The sequence below is a fragment of the Bos taurus genome, chromosome 2, assembly GCF_002263795.3.
Source record: "Bos taurus isolate L1 Dominette 01449 registration number 42190680 breed Hereford chromosome 2, ARS-UCD2.0, whole genome shotgun sequence".
In the NCBI taxonomy this organism is placed as follows: Eukaryota; Metazoa; Chordata; class Mammalia; order Artiodactyla; family Bovidae; genus Bos; species Bos taurus.
In genome coordinates, this window is record NC_037329.1 from 84499763 (window position 1) to 84526068 (window position 26306).

At 37.7% G+C, this 26306-nt stretch overlaps 1 protein-coding gene across 4 annotated transcripts in view; it reads right to left on the minus strand.

The window, feature by feature from the left end:
* The window catches only part of DNAH7 (dynein axonemal heavy chain 7), a 257550-nt gene that overhangs the window by 124744 nt on the left and 106500 nt on the right, over positions 1-26306 (minus strand). For all 4 annotated transcript variants that reach the window (XM_059874486.1, XM_025001611.2, NM_001143874.1 and 1 more), the window contains exons 25-30: positions 24963-25131; positions 21756-21858; positions 21508-21635; positions 11313-11525; positions 8002-8100; positions 2772-3020 (exon numbers count right to left, since the gene is read on the minus strand). In XM_059874486.1, coding sequence (XP_059730469.1) covers positions 2772-3020; positions 8002-8100; positions 11313-11525; positions 21508-21635; positions 21756-21858; positions 24963-25131 — 961 coding nt within the window. The remainder of the gene's footprint in view (positions 1-2771; positions 3021-8001; positions 8101-11312; positions 11526-21507; positions 21636-21755; positions 21859-24962; positions 25132-26306) is intronic.

Below are 26306 nucleotides of genomic sequence, written 5' to 3' on the forward strand. Positions count from 1 at the left end.
TAGCCTCTAATTAAAATAAATAAATTTAAATTAAAAAAAAAAGAAGTTAAATAAGCAGGGTTACAATATACAGCCTTGACTTACTACTTTCTGATTTGGAACCAATCTGTTGTTCCATGTCCAGTGCCAACTGTTGCTTCTTGACCTGCTGCATATAGATTTCCCAGGAGGCAGGTCAGGTAGTCCAGTATTCCCATCTCTTGAAGAATTTTCCACAGTTTGTTGTGATCCACATGGTAAAAGACTTTGGTGTAGTCGATAAAGCAGAAGTAGATGCTTTTCTGGAACTCTTGCTCTCTCAGTGATGCAATGGATGTTGGCAATTTGATCTCTGATTCCTCTGCATTTTCTAAATCCAGCCTGAACTTCTGGAAGTTCACGGTTCATGTACTGTTGAAGCTTGACTCGGAGAATTTTGAGCATTACTTTGCTAGCATGTGAGATGAGTGCAATTGTGCAGTAGTTTGAGCATTCTTTGGCATTGCCTTTCTTTGGGATTGGAATGAAAACTGACCTTTTCCAGTCCTGTGGCCACTGCTGAGTTTTCCAAATTTGCTGGCATATTGAGGGCAGCACTTTCACAGCATCATCTTTTAGGACTTGAAATAGCTCAACTGGAATTCCATCACCCCCACTAGCTTTGCTCCTAGTGATGCTTCCTAAGGCCCACTCAACTTCTCGTTTCAGGATGTCTGGCTCTAGGTGAGTGCTCACACCACTGTGGTTATCTGGGTCATGAAGATCTTTTTAATATAGTTTTTCTGTGTATTCTTGTCACCTCTTCTTAATATCTTATGCTTCCATACCTTTTCTGTCCTTTATAGTGGTCATCTTTGCATGAAATGTTCTCTTGGTATCTCTGATTTTCTTCAAGAGATCTCTAATCTTTCCCATTTTATTGTTTTCCTCTATTTCTTTGCATTGATATTTGAGGAAGGTTTCTTATCTCCCCTTGCTATTCTTTGGAATTCTTCATTAAGATGGGCCTATCTTTCCTTTTCTCCTTTGCCTTTTGCTTCTATTCTTTTCTCAGCTATTTGTAAGGCCTCCGCAGACAACCATTGTGCCATTTTCCACTTCTTTTTCTTGGGGATGGTCTTGACCATTGCCTCCTGTACAATGTCATGAACCCACATCCATAGTTCTTCAGGCTCTTTATCTATCAGATCTAATCCCTTGAATCTATCTGTCACTTCCACTGTATAATCATAAGGGATTTGATTTAGGTCATACCTGAATGTAACAACATACTAAGTTCAACTCTCCCACACTGCTTTCTGCCCACCAGCAGTGGAGCTTGGGGCATGAAATACCAAACTGAAGAAAAGATATGGGAATAATAATATGAAGCAGTAAAATAAACTCAAGGTCATTGCTTTCTTCTTTGTTCCCAGGAAGGGAATAACAATATGTCATCCTTAATTCAGAAGCATGGGAAAGCTCCATTAGAATATCTCAGTCAGGACAAAGTTGCTGCCATCAAAGACTTTTGTCCCAAATGCAGCAAAGCCAGTGTGAAGCTGCAGGTTGTAGGCAGTGACTATGGAGCCCCATTTACCTTACCGCAATGTCACTCTTAGACTTTCCTGGTAATGAGTCACTTTGAGGCTTTATAGTACCAGAATACATGGTCACAGCCTTCACCTTTTTAAATCTTTTAGTGGCACCACATTTGGCTTTTAGAGATTTATTTTTTACAGCAAAATAATTAGTTCATATAATAATAAAACAACAAAGGAGGAATAATGCAAACAAAAACTCAGCGAAAGAAGGCAAGACAGATAAAGGGAAAGGAAGGGAGGCGAAGCGAGGAAAGCACATGTAAGGATAAAAGCATAGAGGGAGAGATGACAGAAATAAGTACACATCAGTTTGATAATAAATACAAATGAATCTAAATTCCCCAATGAGAAGATAAAGGCCATCAAATGGAGAAAATAAAAGTCAAACTATTTACTCCCCATAAAAAAGTAAATCACAGTGACAGTCAGAGTCACAATTACAAGCATGGGCAAATATGTATCCAGGGGAAAAGCGGGGGTTGCAATACTGAAATTAGACACAGGAGATCCATGGCAAATAATACAAGTACACAGTATTATACTGGCTGAAGGGGGAGGCTCCACAATGAAGGTATAATGATACAAATCCCATTTGGCTACAAACATTGACATATATGTGGCAAAAATTATTTGAAATACAAAGATAAGTAGACACAAATGCAGTATTAGTTGGAGAATTTAAAATAGCCTCACTCCTTTAGCATATCAAAGTAGATCAAACTGAGTCAACTAAGACAGTAATTTTGAATAATATAATTATCATTATTTACTATGCTTATATACATATTATATTACGCATACACACAACACACACACTTCAATTCAATACCACTAACAGACAGCACTAGAGGAAGTTTGCATTGAATCTGAATTTGAATCTTAACACCAAGAAAATAAAATACACTCTCCTATGAAATTATAAAATACTCTATGAAAGTATAAGATTTTTTCACATTTTCAGACTTTTTTATACAATGAACATGTTACCTTTATAATTAAACTTTTTAAAAAGGAACCTAAGGCTTTGAGGCAAATATGTGGCATATTCTTTATATGCTGAACTTCCTACTTGAATCATATTACTTTTCTATTTTCTCTGTATTTTGATAATTTTAAGTTGCTGCATTAAAGTATCCTTTTAAGTGACCATACATTCTATCCTACACAAAGCTGATTATTGGTAAATTAATGGATCAATACCACACTTACCTTTTCACATAGGTCATTTAATGCTCCAGCTAAGACGCGATATGCACTGGTTTTTCCTCCAAATGGTTCTCCAACAATCATAAAGCCATGACGCACAATCATCATTTCATATATCTGAAGAATCTTCTCAGAAAAGAATCTGGTCATTTGCAAATTCATGGAGTCACAGTTGTCTTTGATAGCTCCCAGCAAATCGTTGTAATCTGGTTTTGGTAATTTCACCCCAGGAAACAAATCTGAAGTAATTCCCTGATGATAGATGATTCAGATGTTTATATTAACATTACATAGCTATAAACTCTCATATTATCTCTCTATATATGTTTGCATGTATATGTGTACATCTATACACATATGTATATGTTTATAAACTTGATAAAATTTCTCACATCCTCATATTTAATACTGATGAAAATAGAGCCATTAAATAATAGCTCAGTATTTTTAACACCTTCATAGAGGTATGACTGACATACAATGAACTGCTTATATTTAAAGGGCATAATCTGATAAGTGAAACCACCAACTCAATGAAGATAATCAACGTATCAACCATTGCCACAAGTTTCCTTATGATCTTTTGTAATCCTCCTCTCTCCTCTCCCTGACACCCACCTCCATCCCCAGACAATCAACACACACACTAATTTGCTTTCTGTTTCTATTTTTATTTTCATTGCCTAGACTTTAATATGGATGAAATTACACATTATGTGTACTACTTTTTTCAATCTGGCTTCTTTCACTCAGCATAAGGATTTGAAATCTCAAACACGTCACTGCATATATCTATAGTTCTTTGCATTGAAGTCCACCATACTGAGGTGCCGGTTTTTAAACCCATTTTCCTGCTGATGGACATTTTCATTGTTTTTAGTTTTGGAAATAAATAAAGATGCCATAAACACATACACACAAGTCTCTGCATGGACAAATGCTTTCATTTCTCTCAAGTGAATACTGAGAAGTGGAATACTTGGATAGTACACTTGGATGGTAAAGAATCTGCCTGCAATGCAGGAGACCTGGGTGTAATCCCTAGGCCAAGAAGATCCCCCAGAGAAGGGAATGGCAACCCACTCCACTATTTTTGCCTGGAGAATTCCATGGACAGAGGAGCCTGGTGGGCTATAGTTCATGGCGTCGCAGAGTCAGTCACTACTGAATGACTGATACAACACAACAATGGCAGGTACGTGTCTAACATTTGAAGAAACAGTCTGCTTTCCAAAATGGTTGTCCTATTTTAAATTCCCCTCAGCAGTGTGAGTTTCAATATCTGGTATAATCAGTATTTTTAATAAGTGTGTAACAGTATCTTGCTATGGCTTCAACTTGCATTTGCTAAAGAGTAACACTTTGGCGTTACTTTTGTGCCATATGTATGTCTTCTTTGGTGAAATGTTTGTTCAAATTTTTTGTTGTTGTTGTTCTTTAGTCACCAAGTCATGTCCAACTCTTCATGACCCCAAGGACTGCAGCACACCAGGCAACCCTGTCCTTCACCATCCCCCGGAGTTTGCTCAGTCTCAAATCATTTGCCTATTGTAATTGGTTTATTTTCTTCATGGTAAGTTTTGACCATTTGTTAAGCATTCTACTTACAAGTGCTTCACCATACATCTAATAGGCAAGTGTTTTTTATACCTCTAACTTGTCTTTCATTCTCCTACAGTGTATTTCAAAGAGCAAACTTTTTAATTCTGATGAGCCTATTTTATCAATTTACTGTTTCATGCATTGTGCTTTTGGTGGTGTATTTAAGAAATTTTTGCCTAACCCAAATTCACAAGGGATTTTTCCTGTTTTCTTCTTCAGATGTTGTGGTTTTACATATTTTCCAGTTAAAAAGTTAAAAGATGAACATTATCTGATTTCAAGGCTTATTATAAAAACAGTATCATACTAGCATAAAAATAGACAAAATATAACAATGGAATAGAAGAGAGAGACCAGATATAGATCCAGACACATATGAAAACTCATTCTCAAGCAAAAACAATCCAGTAAAGATTAAACAAATAGTCTTTGAACAAAGTATGCTAGGATACCCGGATTTATCAAAATAATGAACTTGAATCCATACCTCATATCATACATAAAAATAAGTTTAACAGTATTTTAATCAGTGTAGTGGGTAGTAATGTTAATCCTTTTAGTGTTCCTCAAAAATTTATGTTAGAATGTCACCTTGTCTGGAAATAAGATCTTTGCAGATGTAATTAGATCAGATGAGATCCTACTGGACCCTAACTCCAGTGACTGGTATCTATACAACAGAAAGGAGAGGAAGATGCAAACTCAAGCACACCTGGGAAACAAGGCCATCCTAGTGATGGGGACAGAAGCTGAAGCCACCAGGGAACCACCAATGACAAGCCAAGGAACATCAAAGATCGTCAGGAGCCATCAGAAGCTAAGAAAAAGCAAGGAAGGGTTCTTTCCTAAAGAATCTTTACCTTCTTTCAGAGGTAACCAACAGCTTATTTCAGACTTTTTTCCTCCAGAACTGTGAGAAAATAAATTTCTGTTGTTTTAAACCACCAAGTTTGTGGTTCTCTGTTATGGAAGCTTTAGAAAAATAATATAATCACATAATATAGGATTGGAAAGAATTATAATTCCACATATAGTTTATATGAGAATATAAAGTCACTTTCAAGGTCTAAGAAACATTCCTTTATAAACCACTAAGGCTATTTCATAAGCATTATAGCAACTTAGGGCTTCCCTGGTGGCTCAGTTGGTAAAGAATCTGCCTGCAATGTGGGAGACCTGGGTTCGATTCCTGGGTTGGGAAGATTCCCCTGGAGAAGGGAATGGCAACCCACCCCAGTATTCTGGCCTGGAAAATTCATGTCTGCGGAATTCATGTCTGGCCTGGAGACCCCAGTCCATGGGGTCACAGAGAGTCAGACACAACTGAGCGACATTCATTTCACTTCACAGCAACCTATGTGGTAAAGCATCTGTCTGCAATGCAGGAGACCCGGGTTTGATCCCTGGGTTGGGAAGATACCCTGGAGAAGGAAATGGCAACCCAATCCAGTATTCTTGCCTAGAAAATTCCATGGATGGAGGAGCCTGGTGGGCTACAGTCCATGGGGTCTCAAAGAGTTGGGCATGACTGAGTGACTTCACTTCACTTTGAAGGAACCAGATGCCATGATCTTAGTTTTCTGAATGTTGAGCTTTAAGCCAACTTTTTCACTCTCCTCTTTCACTTTCATCAACAGGCTCTTTAGTTCTTCTTCGCTTTCTGCCATAAGGGTGGTGTCATCTGAATATCTGAGGTTATTGATATTTCTCCCAGCCATCTTGATTCCAGCTTGTGCTTCCTCCAGCCCAGTGTTTCTCATGATGTACTCTGCATAGAAGTTAAATAAACAGGGTGACAATATACAGCCTTGACATACTCCTTTTCCTGTTTGGAACCAGTCTGTTGTTCCATGTCCAATTCTAACTGTTGCTTCCTGACCTGCACACAGATTTCTCAAGAGGCAGGTCAGGTGGTCTGGTATTCCCATCTCTTTCAGAATTTTCCACAGTTTCTTGTGATCCACACAGTCAAAGGCTTTGGCAAAGTCAATAAAGTAGAAATAGATGTTTTTCTGGAATTCTCTGGCTTTTTTGATGATCCAGCAGATGTTGGCAATTTGATCTCTGGTTCCTCTGCCTTTTCTAAAACCATCTTGTACATCTGGAAGTTCAGGGTTCACGTATTGCTAAAGCCTTGCTTGGTAGCCATGCCCTTCTCCAGGGGATCTTACTGACCAAGGAATCAAAACCAGATCTCCTACATCACAGGCAGATTCTTTATCATCTGAGTCACAAGTGCTTAGGAGTAACTATTCATAAAACTCTTAGAACAGGGTCAGGTACATTGTAAATGCATACTGTTTGCCAAGTAAACAAAAGTATCTTCTCAGATTGTTCAAATTATTTATGGTTAATCTTAAAGAAGCAGACAATTCCAGATCATATCTGGTAGCTAGTGGGTCTCAATCAAGAGCAGTTCCTTTCACCAGTTCCTCTCTGCCAGGTAGAGAGTTGGGAATACATGGAGTTGTCCTTCTGGTTGTATTACTGTGAAAGTCCAGAGACACTGGGGGGACCAGGGATGCCAAGAGTTTGTAGCATATGGGACAGTCTCTCAAAACAGGGAACTGTCCTATTTGAAAATGCCAGCTATGCTCCATTTGTGAAATATTGCTCGAGAAATATTTGCTGAATGAATACACAGCTATAGGAGGACACATCTAAATGAGATATACCTCTACTTCATAAAAATAAATAGAGCTTTACTTATATTTATTCCTGGAAAATCTGTACAGTGTACTAGTACCAAAGAAACTGAGGGAAATTTTTAACAAGAAATTTTGAACCAATTCCCTGAAAACTTGATCTATAAAATATTTGCACTGTCAATTCCAAATACTAACGGGAGCTTCTTTCAGAATGATGAAACATTGTTCCTATGGATAGCTAAGGGCACTGGGGCACACCACAGTGGCAGTGCCACTTCTGTCCTCCCTATGAGAGTCTTCTGATCTCAGTCTCTACACATCAGAAGCTAACTGTCCATACCTCAAGGCAGTGCAAGACAGAGTAACTCTCCCATGTGTCAGCAGCCCACTGCCCACCACCCCCAGGCACTTCTACTGGGAATGGGGAAGGAAAAACAGTGACATCACATGGCAATACAGGAACTTTAAGCATCACTCTGTAATTCTTTACTACTACTTATAATCTAATTTTTAAAATATAACAATATTACTAACCCTAGTTCTTAAATTATCCTGAAAAAAAAAAAAAACCAATTTCCTAAAAGACACTGCACTCTTAAGCTTATTTTTCACTTCTTCGATCATTAATTTTGACAAACATTTGCAAAGTATCCCTCTGTGTAAAGGATTCAATGGTGTGTTTCACCAATTACTTTCCTCCATGGAGTCTATTTCCTAGTGAGATTTATAAGCAAACTTTCTGTGACTTTTGGATGCTTATTATATTCTGCAGTAGAAAAAAAGTACTACTTAAAAAAATCCCAAGTTGTTAAAAGTTACTTTAACAACAAAGCTAGCTAAAAACATTTCAAATAAAACATGGAGTGACCTACCTTTCTCTGTTTTCTACACTGGAAGTTTCTCAATGGGACTTGAAAACTTGGACACTTGATAAATACATTATTAGAAGAGTTTTGATACATTAGAGTAAGAAATGTTCTTACCTCAAAGAGTGGTAAATCGTGGGATAAAAATTTCGGCAAATTTACATCAATAATAGATCTAAGCAGCAGAATTTCTTCATTTTCATTTGGATATTTCAGCTGAAAGAAAATACAGTCATGATGACATCTGCATCTGTTAACCGCACTCCATGCATGTTCATACACACAAGCACCCAGGCCCCAGAGGGCATTCAAACCCATGCAAAGATGTTATTTATTTTCATTTCACTGAGCTGTTATTAATTTTAGAAACTGACGATTATACTTGTTGAATTTTATAGTAGTTTATAATGAAATTTGAAGTTTAACGTTTAACTGCCTTCTCACAGATGCTCTGGGTAAAAAGCTATTGGTCATGATTTTCAATGAGTTTGGGAGTTGCCATTGCTTCTATCCTGGGTAAGACCTTGCTTGTCTTATGCATTCAAAACCAGCAGTCAGTTGATAAAGTGTAAATAATCATTAAAAATGGGGACTCATTAAAAGATTTAAAGTTAAAACATATAAATATTCACTTATTTGCCCATATTTTGGTGCCAAGGCTTTTTCTCTGAGGGTGGAGTTCTGCACAATTTTTCTTGTACAAAGCAAAAACAATCAATAATGAGTCATCACTCTAGTTTTTTGTGTTTTGTTGTTTCTATTTTTTAAAGATAATCATTCTCTTCAAAGATACTTAGGAGACAATCTAAATGTAGCATCCTCATGAATTGTTGTTTTTCAGTCTTTCTTTTCTTATCCACACCTAACTCCAACTAAACTTTTTAGCATTTCATCTTTACTCAGTCTTTCTTAAACAAGGAACTCAGTTTTCATAAATACAAACCTCTTCTTTTTATGCTCATATACCATCAGTTTCAATGACAATTAATTAAAGGACATAACAATAATAACCAACTAGCTTCAGAAAGTTTTGGGAACAAGCCACCTGACCACAAGTGGGAGGGCAGGGTGGCATGCCACCTTCTAACTGCACACTTGGTACTAGCATGCTTGAGGGTATTCCCCCAGCAGAGTGGAGAGGGCTGGTTAATGCACTGTCACTTGAGTGGAGGATGCTTTGGAAAATATATATTAAATTCCAAAACACCCAGGATTTACTAAAAACATGGCTGAACTCAATTTGTTGCTCATGCCCATAAGATGGTTCATGTAATTCACAAAAAAATTTGAACTCAGAAATGTTTCTCTCAACTTCTATACTTTATTCAAAATTTCACACCAAAGCTATTCCCGCCATCATCAGTTTAGGTTTCCAGAACCCTCATCCTGTTCTCTGGAATCTTTCTAGTAAATTCCATACTTCTACTTAACTGGCTTTAACTGTACAAAGTCAATGATGCCTGGCAGTTAAGTCCTGCTGTCTCTGAATTACCAGAGCTCCCAAACCTAAAGCTGGCTCTGCTAATATGGACTTTGTCTTTGCATCAACCTAGAATCCCAGGGATGGGGCGCCTGGTGAGCGGCCGTCTATGGGGTCGCACAGAGTCAGACACGACTGAAGCGACTTAGCAGCAGCAGCAGCAGCAGCAACCACACATCAATTATGAAGTGTCAGAAGTCTGTTTTGTCGAAAGGCTGTCATCTTAAAACAAACATTTAAATTGTTTCCTGATAAAATAGAAACAAACTTCAAACTATTCAAGCCAACACATTCAACAATTCTAAATTAGCTTTTGACAAAGAATGATAGGATTCATTTGCAGAATTCATTTGCTGCATAACTTTAATAGTTCAATTCCACAGTCAAGATGTCAGGGATGACATACAGTAGGACAAAGCATTATCCTTCCCATTATCTGACCACAATGCAATCATGACACGTCAGGTTAATACAAATTGTTGCTTCTAGTTGCATTTGTTTATTACTAAAAATAATGACTTGAAGTCATGTTAGACAAATGTGAAATAGAATATCACTACTATATATCAGAATTATTGGTAACATCATCTAGAAGTCAAAAATGCATGCCATTGTTTTTAATCACACAGGATATATTTTAAAATCTCCCAGTCATGAACATGAAAATTTTTATAAGCTACAAGGTTAAAGTTTGCCTTTTGCTGTTAATTAATCCCATGGACAGATGAGCCTGGCAGCCTACAGTCCATAGGGTCTCAAAGAGTTGGACACGACCGAAGCAACTTAGCACACGTGGCCTATCTTGCTTACTTTCATAAAGAAAAAACAAGAGTTATACTTTATGTTTCTACAAAATACTTCCAATGAAAAGTTACCCAAATCTTAAAATATTTGGCCTTTTTATCAATATAATTATGATTCATACTATCTTAAAATGCACACATTATACTGCAAATCCATTACAGGTGGTATGAGTGTGTGCATGCTCAGTCATGTCTGACCCTTTGCAACCCCCTGGACTCTAGCCCACCAGGCTCCTTCCTCTGTCCATGGAGTTTTCCAGGAAAGAATACTGAAGTAGAATGCCATTTCCTACTCCAGGGGATCTTCCTGACCCAGAGATAGAGCTTGCATCTCTTGTGTCTCCTGCCTTGGCAGGTGGATTTTTTACCACTGCACCTTGCAAATCCATTACTGCTAGTCCATAGTTATTAAATAACAATGTCTAGGAATTTTGTACGTTTGTATTAATTATACACACATTGTTGCTTTTAAAGTTACATATATTCACATAGACTAAATGCTTTCAAAGTATTTCTCAGCAGCAAGGAATTTTATTCCTCAGTAGTACTCAGTTTCGTATAATTAAAACTGTGGGATGGAACTCAAATCACTAATCACATGGCTGCTGCTGCTGCTGCTGCTGCTGCTAAGTCGCTTCAGTCGTGTCCGATTCTGTGCGACCCCATAAATGGCAGCCCACCAGGCTCCCCCGTCCCTCGGATTCTACAGGCAAGAACACTGGAGTGGTTTGCCATTTCCTTATCCAATGCATGAAAGTGAAAAGTGAAAGGGAAGTCAGTCATGGCCGACTCTTCTCGACCCCGTGGACAGCAGCCCACCAGGCTCGTCCCTCCATGGGATTTTCCAGGCAAGAGTACTGAAGTGGGTTGCCATTGCCTTCTCCAAATCACATGGCTAAAGTTTTACAAATCATAAAATTTCCTTTTTCATGTATGCAAATGATCAACTATTTTAGTACAATAGGGAACTTTTTTTCCAGTTGATGGAACCAATCAGTTATTGGAGCTCTGTAAAGACACATGGTCCTGAGATTTACAAACAGGAAATGAATGAGTTAAGAAGTGGCAAAACCAATACAATATTGTAAAGTTGAAAAATAAAATAAAATAAATAAATAAATAAAGAAGTTACTCGAGTTTTTTACCTTTAGATTCCCGGCAGCGGTAAGCACTGACTTCACAGCTCTCATTCCATAGTCATAGTGATGCTGTGACGACAACTGCTCTGAACACAGGCGATATGTAGCCACAATCTTCACTGACAGTGGCCGAGCTGTGACAAAGCCACAGGAGTACAGGACGATTTCAGCAATCATAGCGTAGTCAGGCACCATCATTGCTACTGTCCGAAAGAGCGCCTATGGGAGTGGAGAAAAGGTGCTTTATAAACAGGCCATCATGAAGATAGCTCAACTCTTTATAGCATGCTACAGTGTTATAGCTTTTTTGTAATACTGTTGTTATAATATCCATATCCTATAGATAAAACATTTTAAAATGTGACTTCTTATTATTGTTATATAATGAAGAAACCATTAACTTTTTATCCAAATATTTTTTCTGAAATTATGCTTTGAGAACACTTCAAATTTATGTCATACCTGGGGCTTTGGTGAATTATCAACTTACTTAAGTATTAAGTATCCATTATGTTCTATTCCTTTGTAGAAAGTGACATGTTACAGGGAAAAAGCATCAGACTCTGCTAAGATGTTGGGTTTCTCATTGGAGCTGTTAGAAAGTGGCTGGTATTGGGAGACTGTGCTCTAAGTGAAGATCTCTAGATATCTAATTGATTAAGGTAACTCCTAATAACAAGGGTATGTTACATAAGTGATGAATTTTGAGATATTTTTTAACCTTTTTGCGTCTTCAGTCACCATGTCAGTTCAAGCATAATAAAGGGAAAAAAGCTGAAAACAAGTATGGAACGATTATTATTAGAGATAAATCCATTTTCCTAATTCTAAGATAATTTTTCCTCATGGTATTTTAAATGTTGTGGGACAAATGTTGTGTGATGGAAGGCAAATAGAAAACTGAATATATTTGGAAAGAATAAGAAAATTTAACTTTAAAAGGTGAGTTTCAATCAGAACTTATTTCAATAGCTCAAGCATGAAAACATGGCTTTCCTATACTAAAGCAGGAGAACAACAGTGTTACATAAAATTACAATTATATTCAAATAATGAATAATAATTGTACGGAATTACAGTCACATTCAGACAGGTTATAAATACCTTTTGGGAACTAGCTAAGTTACGGAAAACACAAGGCAGGTTGAGAATAAGGACATTTTGCCTTAGTGATCTGTTATGACACTTAATTGAGAAGAAAAGACTTGCATCAAGCAAGATCCTTCCAATGCATTACATTAATTACTAGCTAGAGGTCTTAGCATTGCTATTTTATCAATAAGTTTAGAATTCAAGAAAGGAAATAATAAAATATTAAAAGTATAGAGCATGAACAAATAATTTGTAACAGAGATGTTTAAGCACGTGCTTAAAACTACTACATACCTGGGGGGGGGGGTGGGGAATGCAAGAGAATTACTATAAAGTTGGTACCTCTTTTAAAAGGTAGGTTCTCAATAACTTTTTTTTAATCAATAAAATAGAGAATGAATGAATGAATGAACTAGTGATTTAGCTGGTCAATGCCTAAGTTAGGGCGATACAAACTTTCTTTTATCTTATTCAGTCACTAAGTCATGTCCAATTTTTTGTGATTGCATGGACTGTAGCACGCCAGCCTTCCCTGTCCTCCACTATCTCCCAGACTTTGACCAAATTCATGTCCACTGAGTCAGTGATGCTATCTGACCATCTCATCCACTGCCTCCCCCTTCTCCTTTTGCCTTCAGTCTTTCTTAGCATCAGGGTTGGAGCTTCAGCAAGAGTCCTTCCAATGAATATTCAGGGTTGATTTCCTTTGGTATTAACTGGTTTGATCTCCTTGCTGTCCAAGGGACTCTCAAGAGTTTTCTCCAGCACCATATTTAAAAAGGATTAATTCTTCGGCACCCTGCCTTCTTAATGGTTCAATTCTCACATCCGTACATAACTACTGGAAAACCATACCTTTGACTATAGGGGGCCTTTGTCAGCAAGGTGGTGTCTCTGCCTTTTAATTAGCTGTCTAGGTTTGTCATGCTGTCTCGGTTGGTCATAACTTTTCTTCCAAGGAGCAAGTTTCTTTTAATTTCATGGCTGCCGTCACTACCTGCAGTGATTTTGGAGCCCCAAAAAATAAAGTCTGTCACTGTTTCCACTGTTTCCCCATCTATTTGCCATGAAGTGATGGGACCAGATGCCATGATCTTAGTTTTCTGAATGTTGAGTTTTAAGCCAACTTTTTCACTCTCTTATACAGCATATTAAAAAGCAGAGACATTACTTTACCAAGAAAGGTCCATCTAGTCAAAGCTATGGTTTTTCTAGTAGTCATGTATGGATGTGAAAGTTGGACTATATAGAAAGTTGAGTGCCAAAGAATTGATGTTTTTGAACTGTGGTGTTGGAGAAGACTCTTGAGAGTCCCTTGGACTGCAAGGAGATGCAACCAGTCCATCCTAAAGGAGATCAGTCCTGAATACTCATTGGAAGGACTGATACTGAAGCTGAAACTCCAATACTTTGGCCATCTGATGCAAAGAACTGACTCATTAGAAAAGACCCTGATGCTGGGAAAGACTGAAGGCAGGAGAAGGGAATGACAGAGGATGAGATGGTTGGATGGCATCACCGACTCAATGGACATGAGTTTGTGTAAACTCCAGGAGTTGGTGATGGACAGGGAGGCCTGTTGTGCTGGAGTCTATGGGGTCACAAACAGTTGGACAGGGAGGCCTGTTGTGCTGGAGTCTATGGGGTCACAAAGAGTTGGACACGACTGAGCGACTGAACTGAACTGAACTGAGGTTTGTCATAACTTTCCTCCCAAGAAGTAGGCGTCTTTTAATTTCATGGCACAGTCATCGTCCACAGTCATTTTGGAGCCCAAGAAAATAAAACTTGTCATTGCTTCCACCTTTTCCTTCTATTTGCCATGAAGTGATGGGACAGGATGCCATGATCTTAGTTTTTTGAATGTTGAGTTTTAAATCCGTTTTTTCACTCTCCTCTTTCACCCTCATCAAGTGACTCTTTAGTTCCTCTTCACTTTCTGCCATTAGAGTGACATGAGATACATATCTGAGGTTGTTGGTATTTCTCCCGGCAATCTTGATTCCAGCTTGTGCTTCATCCAGCACAGTATTTCACATGATGTGCTCTACATATAAGTTAAAAAAGCAGGGTGACAATATACAACCTTCTCATATTCCTTTCCCAATTTTGAACCAGTCCATTGTTCCGTGTCTGGTTCTAACTGTTGCTTCTTGACCTGCATACAGGTTTCTCAAGAGACATGTAAGGAGGTCTGGTATTCCCATTTCTTGAAGAATTTTCCACAGTTTGTTGTGATCTATACAGTCAAAGGCTTTAGCATAGCCAATGAAGCAGATGTTTTTCTGGAACTCTCTTGCTTTCTCCATGACCCAACAAATGCTGGCAATTTAATCTCTGGTTCCTTTGCCTTTTGTAAACCCAGCTTGTACATCTGGACGTTCTCGGCTCACGTTTTGCTGAAGCCTAGCTTGAAGGATTTTGAGCATTACCTTGCTTGCATGTGAAATGAACACAACTGTATGGTAGTTTGAACATTCTTTGGCATTGTCCTTCTTTGGTCCAAGAATGATAACTCACCTTCCCCAGTCCTGTGGCCAGTGCTGAGTATTCCAAATTTGCTGACATACTGAGTGCAGCATTTTAACAGTATCATCTTTTAGGATTTGAAATAGCTCAGCTGGAATTCCATCACCTCCACTAGCTTTGTTCATAATAACGCTTCCTAAAGTCTACTTGACCTCACACTCCAGGATGTCCGGCTCTAAGTAAGTGACCAAACCATAGTGGTCATTAAGATATTTTTTGCTTTCCTTATTTGTATTCTTGCTACCTCTTCTTAATCTCATCTGCTTCTGTTAGGTCCTTGCCATTTATGTCCTTTATCATGAGCATCCTTGCATGAAATGAAAGGGTAATTTAGTGCTTTAAAAATTAATTTGGATTCTGGCTTACCCCATGGCATACTTTCTTGTGTGTTAAAAAAAAAAAAAAAAGAACAGGAAAGTATAGATCCAGGTAAACTGCCAGAGCTTGAATAAATTCCAGTACATGTAATCAGTGTTAGCATTACCCTCCATGTTTACCTCAGCAGAAATAAACGATTGAGAATAATTATTCTACTGCCTCTGCCCTATAGGGTGGAAGAAGAAGGGCAATACATAAGGAATTATAAATACTTCCTAGAGGAGGCTTTCAAAGAACTACATGTTTGGAAGAACAACAACAAAATCTCAAGCAGTAACTTGTTACCATTTCTTCCTTTAGAGATTAGAAATAGATTTCATAATGCTGCGACCTGTTCAGAAATGAGCTAGGTTTTGCTTGAGTGAAATGGAGGATTCAGGATCTATTTCACTTTTTTTCTCTGTACTAACGGAGTGTTTCACACTGCTTGCTCTGAGGAAAGCTATGTATCAGAATGTGTTAGCATCTGCAAATCCTCCTGACTGTAGGACAAAACCCTCAATGAACCCCTGACTTCTTGTTCACCTGGAACACCAGACTCCCTCAAATCTCCCCAGACGCTCACACGTCCTTCAGCTCCTAGTTCTGTCTTCTGTCATGCAAAGCAGCCTTGTGTCACAGAGGCCAGGCTCCGTCACTGGAACTGAGCCCAGTTTCACTTGCATTTTCTTCTTCTTGTGCCTTTAGAGTTGGATGCCACAATGTATCATGTTATTGACTTTGTGACATCAGAAGATATAGAATATGCCTATTTTCCATACTACCCAAAGCAATCTATGAATTTAATGCGATCCCCATCACATTACTCATAACATTTTCCACAGAACTAAATCCTAAAATTTATATCACAAAGAGTGTGACATGACTTAGTGACTGAACATAGAAGACTCAGAATTGCCAAAGCAATCCTGAGGAAAAAGAACAAAGCTGGAGGCATACCCACCCAGACTTCAGACAATACTACAAGACTCCATTAATCAAAATAGCACAAAAACAGACATATCAATGGAACAGAATGGACAGCCCGGAAGTAAACCCACACACCTACAGTCAATCTTTGACAAAGAAGGCAAGAATATACAATGGTGAAAAGATAGTCTCTTTAGCAAGTAGTGTTAGAAAAGTTATACAGCCACTTGTAAATCAAAGAAGTCATAACATTCCCTCCCATTTTACACACACCAAAATAAAAAAAAAGTCAAAATGGCTTAAAGATTTAAATATAAGACAGGATTTCATAGAACTCCTAGAAGAAAACACAGGCAAAACATTCTCTGACATAAATTGTACCAATATTTTCTTAAGTCAGTCTCCCAAGGCAATGGAAATAGAGGCAAAAATGAATAAATGGGAATAATCAAACTTAAAAACTTTTGCACAGTAAAGGAAACCATAAATAAAATGAAAAGACAACCAACAGACTGGGAGAAAATATTTGCAAACAATGCAACCAACGGGGGCTTAATTTCCAAAATATACAAACATCTCATATAACGCAACAGCAAAAAAAGCAAAAACCCAATCAAAAAATGAGCAGAAGACCTAAATAAATATTTCTCCAAAGAACATACATATAGCCAATAGGCATCTGAAAAGATGCTCAACTTCTCTAATTAGTAGAGAAATACAAATCAAAACTCCAGTGAGGTATCCCCTCACAGTGGTCAGAATGATCATCATATAAAGGTCTACAAATAATAAAAGCTGGAGAGGGTGTGGAGAAAAGGGAACCCTCCTTCATGGTTGGTGGGAATGTGAATTTGTGCAGCCACCATGGAAAACTGTACAGAGGTACTCCATAAACTAAAAAGAGTTGCCATAGGCTCCAGCAATCCAACTCCTGGGCATACAGCTAGGGGAAAAAAATGAAAATTCTAATTTGAGAAGATAAATGCACCCCAATGTTCACAGCAGCACTATTTACAACAGCCAAGACATGGAAACAACCCAACTGACCATAAGCTGATGACTGAAATAAGAATATGTTTTATATATATATATATATATGTTTAAGAATATGTGAGACATATATACATCATATATATAGAGAGAAAAAGAGCTATCACAAGGGTGATAGGTGAAACATTGCAGTAAGACATGTAAGAGAATACTGAAGAGGGGTGGGAGCAAGGCATGGCCATAGCACTGGCCAGGAACAGCAGGAGTTACAAGACTGGTTTTGGTAACTGGCTGAAAATGCTGGGTGAAGAAGAGGGAAGCTTCAAGGATGATCCTGAAGACATTAAAACACTTTCTGGGTCTCAGCAGGCTTTAAATAGATAGTTTTCAGACATTTAATCATGTCTGATTGTCTGCAGGCTGATGCATGAGCTGTAGCCTGCCAGGCTCCTCCATCCATGGAATTTTCCAGGCAAGAATACTGGAGTGGGATGCCATTTCCTACTCCAGGAAATCTTCCCAACTCAGGGATCGAACCTGTGTCTCTTGCCTCTTCTGCATTGGCAGATGGATTCTTTATCACTAGTCCCATCTGGGAAGCCCGTACATTTATATCTATATATCTTTCATTTCAGGCTAAGACATTTTTCCAAATTGTTAGGCACTTCCATATATACTTGAAAAGACATGTTTTATAGCAGCTCTAACCAAGAAGACTGCACAAAAGGAACAATGCAAACAACAAAAACCTATTCGAATTTGAGAACAGCTTTTGACCTAAAATAGAAAGAAACTATTCCAAGCACCACTGTTTCAAAATGCACAATAAATAAAACATGGAGGAGTCCACACAGGGCATTAACAGACTCGACCCATGATGGCCCCAGATATTTTGCCTTTACGAATACTTATGTATTCAGATTAATCCTACTGAATAAAAGAAAAACATGAGTGAATAAAAAAATTAGACCAAAAGAGCTTTCCAAATGTATCAGTTCAGTTCAGTCACTCAGTCGTGTCCGACTCTTTGCGACCCCATGAACTGCAGCATGCCAGGCCTCCCTGTCCATCAACAACTCCCGGAGTCTATCCAAACTCATGTCCATTGAGTCGGTGATGCCATCCAAACATCTCATCCTCTGTCGTCCCTGCTCCTCCTGCCCTCAATCTTTCCCAACATCAGGGTCTTTTCCAATGAGTCAGCTCTTTGCATCAGGTGGCCAAAGTATTGGAGTTTCAGCTTCAACATCAGTCCTTCCAATGAACACCCAGGACTGAGCTCCTTTAGGATGGACTGGTTGGATCTCCTTGCAGTCCAAGGGAATCTCAAGAGCCTTCTCCAACACCACAGTTCAAAAGCATCAATTCTTCGGCGCTCAGCTTTCTTTATAGTCCAACTCTCACATCCATACATGACCACTGGAAAAACCACAGCCTTGACTAGACGGACCTTTGTTAACAAAGTAATGTCTCTGCTTTTTAACATGCTGTCTAGGTTGGTCATAACTTTCCTTCCAAGGAGTAAGCGTCTTTTAATTTCATGGCTGCAATCACCATCTACTGTGATTTTGGAGCCCAGAAAAATAAAGTCAGCCACTGTTTCCACTGTTTCCCCATCTATTTGCCATGAAGTGATGCAACCAGATGCCACGATCTTAGTTTTCTGAATGTTGAGCTTTAAGCCAACTTTTTCACTCTCCTCTTTCATTTTCATCAAGAGGCTGTTTAATTCTTTTTCGCTTTCTGCCATAAGGGTGGTGTCATCTGCATATCTGACGTTATTGATATTTTTTCCCAACAATCTTGATTCCAGCTTGTGCTTCCTCCAGCCCAGCATTTCTCATGATGTTCTCTGCATATAAGTTAAATAAGCAGGGTGACAATATACAGCCTTGATGTACTCCTTTTCCTATCTGGAACCAGTCTGTTGTTCCATGTCCAGTTCTAACTGTTGCTTCCTGACTTGCATACAAATTTCTCAAGAGGCAGATCAGGTGGTCTGGTATTCCCTTCTCTTTCAGAATTTCCACAGTTTATTGTGATCCACACAGTCAAAGGCTTTGGCATAGTCAATAAAGCAGAAATAGATGTTTTTCTGGAACTCTCTTGCTTTTTCCATGATCCAGCGGATGTTGGCAATTTGATCTCTGTTCCTCTGCCTTTTCTAAAACCAGCTTGAACATCTGGAAGTTCAGGGTTCACGTATTGCTGAAGCCTGGCTTGGAGAATTTTGAGCATTACTTTACTAGCGTGTGAGATGAGTGCAATTGTGCAGTAGTTTCAGCATTCTTTGGCATTGCCTTTCTTTGGGATTGGAATGAAAACTGACCTTTTCCAGTCCTGTGGCCACTGCTGAGTTTTCCAAATTTGCTGGCATATTGAGTGCAGCACTTTCACAGCATCATCTTTCAGGATTTGGAATAGCTCAACTGGAATTCCATCCCCTCCACTAGCTTTGTTCATAGTGATGCTTTCTAAGGCCCACTTGACTTCACATTCCAGGATGTCTGGCTCTAGGTGAGTGATCACACCATTGTGATTATCTGGGCTGTGAAGATCTTTTTTTATACAGTTCTTCTGTGTATTCTTGCCATCTCTTCTTAATATCTTCTGCTTCTGTTAGGTCCATACCATTTCTGTCCTTTATTGAACGCATCTTTGCATGAAATGTTCCCTTGGTAGCTCTAATTTTCTTGAAGAGATCTCTCGTCTTTCCCATTCTATTGTTTTCCTCTATTTCTTTGCACTGATTGCTGAGGAAGGCTTTCTTATCTCTTCTTGCTATTCTTTGGAACTCTGCACTCAAATGGGTATATCTTTCCTTTTCTCCTTTGCTTTTCACTTCTCTTCTTTTCACAGCTATTTGTAAGGCCTACGCAGACAGCCATTTTGCTTTTTTCCAATATATATTGGAATGTATATTTTTCCAAATGTACATTGGAATAAAAAGTCGCAAAATGCTTCTTAGATGAAGGAGGATTTACCAATTTGCATTTTTAAATCATACTTTCCTTCACAAAGGCAAAGTATTAAAACATCACATCAAGCAAAGAAAAGTCCAAGGAATAGAAATACCACAAAAATTCTTGGCAGCAGTTGGTCCAATCAAAAAATTTTTTGGTGGAAAAGAAAAATACCTCACCTAATCTAAGAAGCTGTCATTCTAAAAATGTGAATAATGGAAGGAATGTAGGATTTAGAGTCAGAAAACTTGGTTTTGGATCTGCAATTACCACTGTATTATTATTATTCAGCCTTTTTTCTCCATGCACTAGCCATAAACTTGCAGTTCACCAGAAAAGGATATAAAAGGTCTAACAAAGATATGGGGGAAAGATCATATTTCACTAATAAGCAAAGTTTTTTTTTTTTTAATGAAGATTCTAGTCTAGTCAATTAGCTATTTTGTTCTTACAAGAAAACAAAATGCTAGATATTAAGGAGAACTGAGCATTGATATGGGATGTAAATTGTTTCAACCTCTGTTAGAGGCAATTCAGCAACACAGCTCTTGGTCCTATGAATCTCCTAATGAAATACCTTAAAATAGAGAAAAGCCTTAAGTAAAAATTTCCCATTGCAGTATTATCTATAAAGAAGGAAAACTAAATGCAATAGAAATTTCAAACTGTAAACACAGTTCAATAAACTTATTTACAGTTTGAATTATGTTCATGAAGATAGAAAAATGCTCATATTATAATATTAACATGAACAGACCTTCCCCCAGTATTCACAATTGTCTGATTTCAACATTTAATATTGAGGAATACCATACAGTAAACAGTACTCTTGCCTGGAAAATCCCATGGACGGAGGAGCCTGGTGGGCTGCAGTCCATGGGGTCGCTAAGAGTCGGGCACAACTGAACGACTTCACTTTCACTGTTCACTTTCATGCATTGGAGAAGGAAATGGCAACCCACTCCACTATTCTTGCCTGGAGAATTCCAGGGACAGAGGAGCCTAGTGGGCTGCCGTCTATGGGGTCGCACAGAGTCGGACACGACTGAAGCGACTTAGCAGCAGCAGCAGCAGCAGCAAACAGTAGAATAGGTACCTTTTCCAATATTTCCTATGTTTTCCAATTTTTATACTTATCATCAGTTTTAAAATAGAAGTTCTGGAAATTTCATATTTTTTAAAGGTAATCAAAGCTTTAAAATTTTTCTAAAACAGTTGTCTAAAATATAACATCTAAAAGGAAATGTTTTATGTAAAATTCAAGAAGAGCATGTTCTTTTTATATATTAACTTTGTAAATCACAGCAAGGAAACAGATTATATAATTGCCTTTTCTGTACCTTTAGATTATCAGGCAGTTCTGATCGTCCAGCATATCCAGGGTTCATTGTTATAAAGACAGCACACGTGGGGTCAAGTTTTAATTCAGTTCCTTCAAACACGAGTAAATCAGTGCCTGCATTAATACCTGTGGGTAATCAAGAATGAAATGACTTAGCAATTCCACATATAAATGTGACTTGTGCCATTCATTATGTCCTATATTTCTACTGTTTTCACACAATGCAGAGACAAACTAGTCCGTTACCTCTTTGGATAGTAAGAATTTGTTGAGCAACCACAGACAGCACTTCCAAATCAATTCTGTTAAACTCATCGAAGCAAGCCCAGGCACCACAAGATAACAGTCCCTGGGAGAAAAGAGTAATGAAAAATTTCAATTTTATCTGATTGAATATTACATTGAAATGTTGTATTTTCACCTCATCTCCTCACAGATTTAATATCCTATCAAGGAAATTGCTTATTCACCTTTATCTTTAAAGACAGCTTACTCTTTTATTACCAATTCATTATTCTGCATGAATAAAGAGTTTGATGAATTGAAAAATTTTCCAATTGATTTTTTTTTTACTTTCTCTGTGTATTTTTTGGCATTTAGATGTATATCTATAATTTCAAAGCCTTTCTTATTTTTTAGTTACAAGTTGATTTTATTTGCTTTTTCCTTACGGACTCCATAGAATGGATTGTAATAATCCTTTAAATAAGGTGACCCCTGTTGTCAATGAGACTACCCTGTAACCTGAGTACCTTAATGACCAGCTAACGCTGTCGGAGGCCCCAGCTTGCAATTCTAACTTACAGCTACCTCACAAGTAACTATGTGCCATGTGGTCATAGGAAAAACTGGAAAGTCAAACTTGAGTAGCTGAGTCCAAATTCAAATTAAATTTTTAAGAAATGCAAAAATGATTATTGAGTGTACATCCTCCAGATTGTATATGTATGTATGTGTATTTCCCTAAGTACCTATAATATGCAGGACATGATGCATGGCACTTTGTATATATCTTTTATACAAGGAAACTAGGGCTATGTCACATAAGATGTTAAGTATTTAGTACAATGCCACATATCTAATAGTGGCTAACCTTGGATTTATGTACAGTTCCATCTACTCAAACACACTGGATTAAACATGAACACCATGCATGTCAAAGAATAGTACATTTTCACCATTTAGTGAAGACTCTAAGACTTAGAAATCTAACACATGATATAATAAAAGGATTAGAAATCACAGAGAACAAAATGCTTGTGAATTCACGTCTTCAGAGTTATACAGATTGTGAGGTTCTAGTAAGATCTCTGTCTTTTTAATTTTGTACCCCTGTTATTCAGCATGATCCTAATATAAATTGTCCATATAGTCAATACTTATCAATAACAAAATAATATTTTTTTTTATTTTTAAACTTTACATAATTGTATTAGTTTTGCCAAATATCAAAATGAATCCGCCACAGGTATACATACATGTGTTCCCCATCCTGAACCCTCCTCCCTCCTCCTTCCCCATACCATCCCTCTGGGTCGTCCCAGTGCACTAGCCCCAAGCATCCAGTATCGTGCATCGAACCTGGACTGGCAACTCGTTTCACACATGATATTTTACATGTTTCAATGCCATTCTCCAAAATCTTCCCACCCTCTCCCTCTCCCATAGAGTCCAATATTTTAATATATGAATCTATTTCAAAGAATTAAGAATATTATTATATAGATTTGAAAACTTAGTGCATACCAGAATTTTCTTGAAACATTTAGGAATATAATGGCTATTTAAAGTACACAGAGAATCTTTTAGATTTGCTGTTTATTTCTTTAATAATCATTACAGTGAGGTTGTATATCATTATAGAGGATGATTGAAATAGTTACTGATCATTCAAATGTTTTCTTCATATTTTACTTATTATAATATTTTCCTTTCTTTTACTATTATTCTAATTGTTTCAGTGTCAAAAATATAGAAACTTCTTATGTTCCAAATCTTTTATAAAATGACTAGGCCATATTTCAGTCGGGAATAGTTTACTCATAGGGTACGGTTGTTATGTTTTGTTAGTGTGAGTAGGTTTTTTTTTTATCCTAAAACATGTTTATTTGTTCTTTATTTATAATGTTTTTATACTGTGGGATAGCCTAGTAATTTTTTTTTAATTTGTTTATTTTTAATTGAAAGACAATTGCTTTACAATATGGCATTGGTTTCTGCCAGACATCAACACAAATCAGTCATAGGTACACAAATGATTTGAGTATTTTTTCAATATTAACTTTTTATGGAGCTCCTTTGAAAATTAAGGATTAAAGAATCATTAAATTTTAATTTGCAAAGTATACAAAAATAGAAATTAAAAAAACAAGCAAGTGGAACTCATAATCCCACATGGATAATTTTGTGTTCAACTGTGCCACCTAATATTTTAAAGAACAACAAACTATAGCAACAAAGCATCAAAATGACCAGATGTTCAAAGGTTACTCAGTGAACTTAGCCAGGGACTTTATATCTTTCACTCCCCTTTTTGCAATCTTACTAACTCGTAAGAGTGGGAGTCTGACTCAGAATAAGAAAAAAACAAAAGGATTTCAAGTTCACCAAAAAGATTAAATAGAATGTGTCTATAAAAGTAAATTATTGAATCATAACTTATTAATAATGAAGTCTTTAGAGAACTCAGTATTTACATGATGCAATATAGCTCAGTTGGTAAAGAGTCTGCCTGCAATGTAGGAGACCCAGGTTCAATTCCGGGGTCGGGAAGATCCACTGGAGAAGGGATAGGCTACCCATTCCAGTATTCTTGTGCTTGCCTTGTGGCTCAGTTGGTAAAGAATCTGCCTGCAATGAGGGATACCTGGGTTCAATTCCTGGGTTGGGAAGATCCCCAGAGAAGGGAAAGGCTACCCATTCCAGTATTCTGGCCTGGAGAATTCCATGGACTATACTTATGGGGTCACAAAGACTCGGACATAACTGAGCAACTTTCACTTAAATTAATGGTTCTCAAACTTCTAGTTGTCCAGTGTATTGAAGGGATACCACTCATTCATTACTATCAGGAATACTGACCCTTTATAAAGCAAGGACTGAAGAGGGAGGTAGAAAGTGTGAAAGTGTTAGTCAGCTCAGTCGTGTCCCACCCTGCAACCCAAAGGACTGCAGCCCACCAGGCTCCTCAGTCCATGGAATTCTATGGCCAGGATACTGGAGTGGGTTGCCATTCCCTTCTCCAGGGGATCTTCCTGACCTAGGGATTGAACCTGGGTCTCCTATGTTGCAGGTGGATTCTTTACTATCTGAGAGGGAAGTAGAACTCCTTCTCAAATAAGCTTTTGATATAACTCTACTTACAGGAAGTCTTTTATATGCATCAAATTATGTTTCATTATAAAAAGTCTTTCTGAGAAGTTATCATATCATAAATGAGGAGTAAACTCAAACCTTAAAGAATTTTCCTAGAGCCAGATAGTCCAACCCATCAGAGCAGTTGAAAACAACACACTGCTTGGCTACAGCTTTGGCTAAATCTTTAGTAGTTTCAGTCTTTCCAGTGCCAGCTGGCCCCTCAGGTGCTCCTCCAAGGTGCAGATGAAGGGCTCCAAATAAGGTTCTGAAATATAAGAAATAAACAATCTTTGTATAATAATGTGATATTTATATACATTCAGAAAAAACTTTAAATCAAGAGCCAAATTTTATACTTCCTCAGCAAAAATTCCTTCCTTCCTAACCCATGAAAATCTTTGTCTGTTTTATATTTTACTTCTGAATAGCTGTATATGTGACAAAATCAGAACAAACTCATCTTTGAAATTCAATGCTGACTTCTGGAGAATTCAGTTGATCCTGAACCATGCAATTACCCTACTGCAAGCATATGGAAATGCTACATAAAAAATGATAACTTTGGAAATATAGAACCATTTTTGAGAGAATGAAAAGCAAATTATCAAAGAAGAGACAATGCATAGCTGGAAAAGTAATTAGGTGATAAAGCTGTAGAGATGCACATTGGTTTGGAATTTGTAAATAAACACAGTGCATTTATACCCACACAGAAACAAAAGCTCTTAGAACTGAGCAAGCTGAGGAGCTGGATTCACTATTTAAACCCAGAAGATTTGAAAGGTTGCCTTGGGTATAAATGGGAACTAAAATTACTTTAGCAGCCTACTCAGGAGACAAAGAAGAGTCAATGAAGGGACAGGAAGCTTATACTTCATGCAGTGCCCAGTGAGAAATTGACATCATTCATAAAGGGTGCCATCAAATTTCCATTCCCCGGTAGCTCAGCTGGTAAAGAATCCACCTGCAATGCAGAAGACCCCAGTTTGATCCCTGGGTCAGAAAGATCCACTGGAGAAGGGAATGGCTACTGATGGGCATATGAACCCAAACTGAGAAATTAACATTAAATTTTTGTTCTGGACCAGAGAAAACCCTAGAGCCCTCCACAGAGATAAATGTAAAACTGTTCCACATGGACACCTCCACAAATGAGAAATGGAAGACCACCTGGGGAAACAATCCTACTAAAATGAGCTCACAGTTAAAACCAGAAAGAGAGATCAAAATTAAGAATCAGACTTGCAATGACAAAGGCAGTTAGGCAGTTGGACAATGGTCTGAGAGGGCTACTGTATATATGGCACTCTGCCTTCTTTCGTATCCTGGTGGTTTAGGAAGATTTTAAATAAAAAGCAATAGACATCAGACAATTCTGAGGAAAAAAAGAAGTCAATCTCATAAAAGAGGAAACCTGAAATCTAGCAATGAAAAACATAA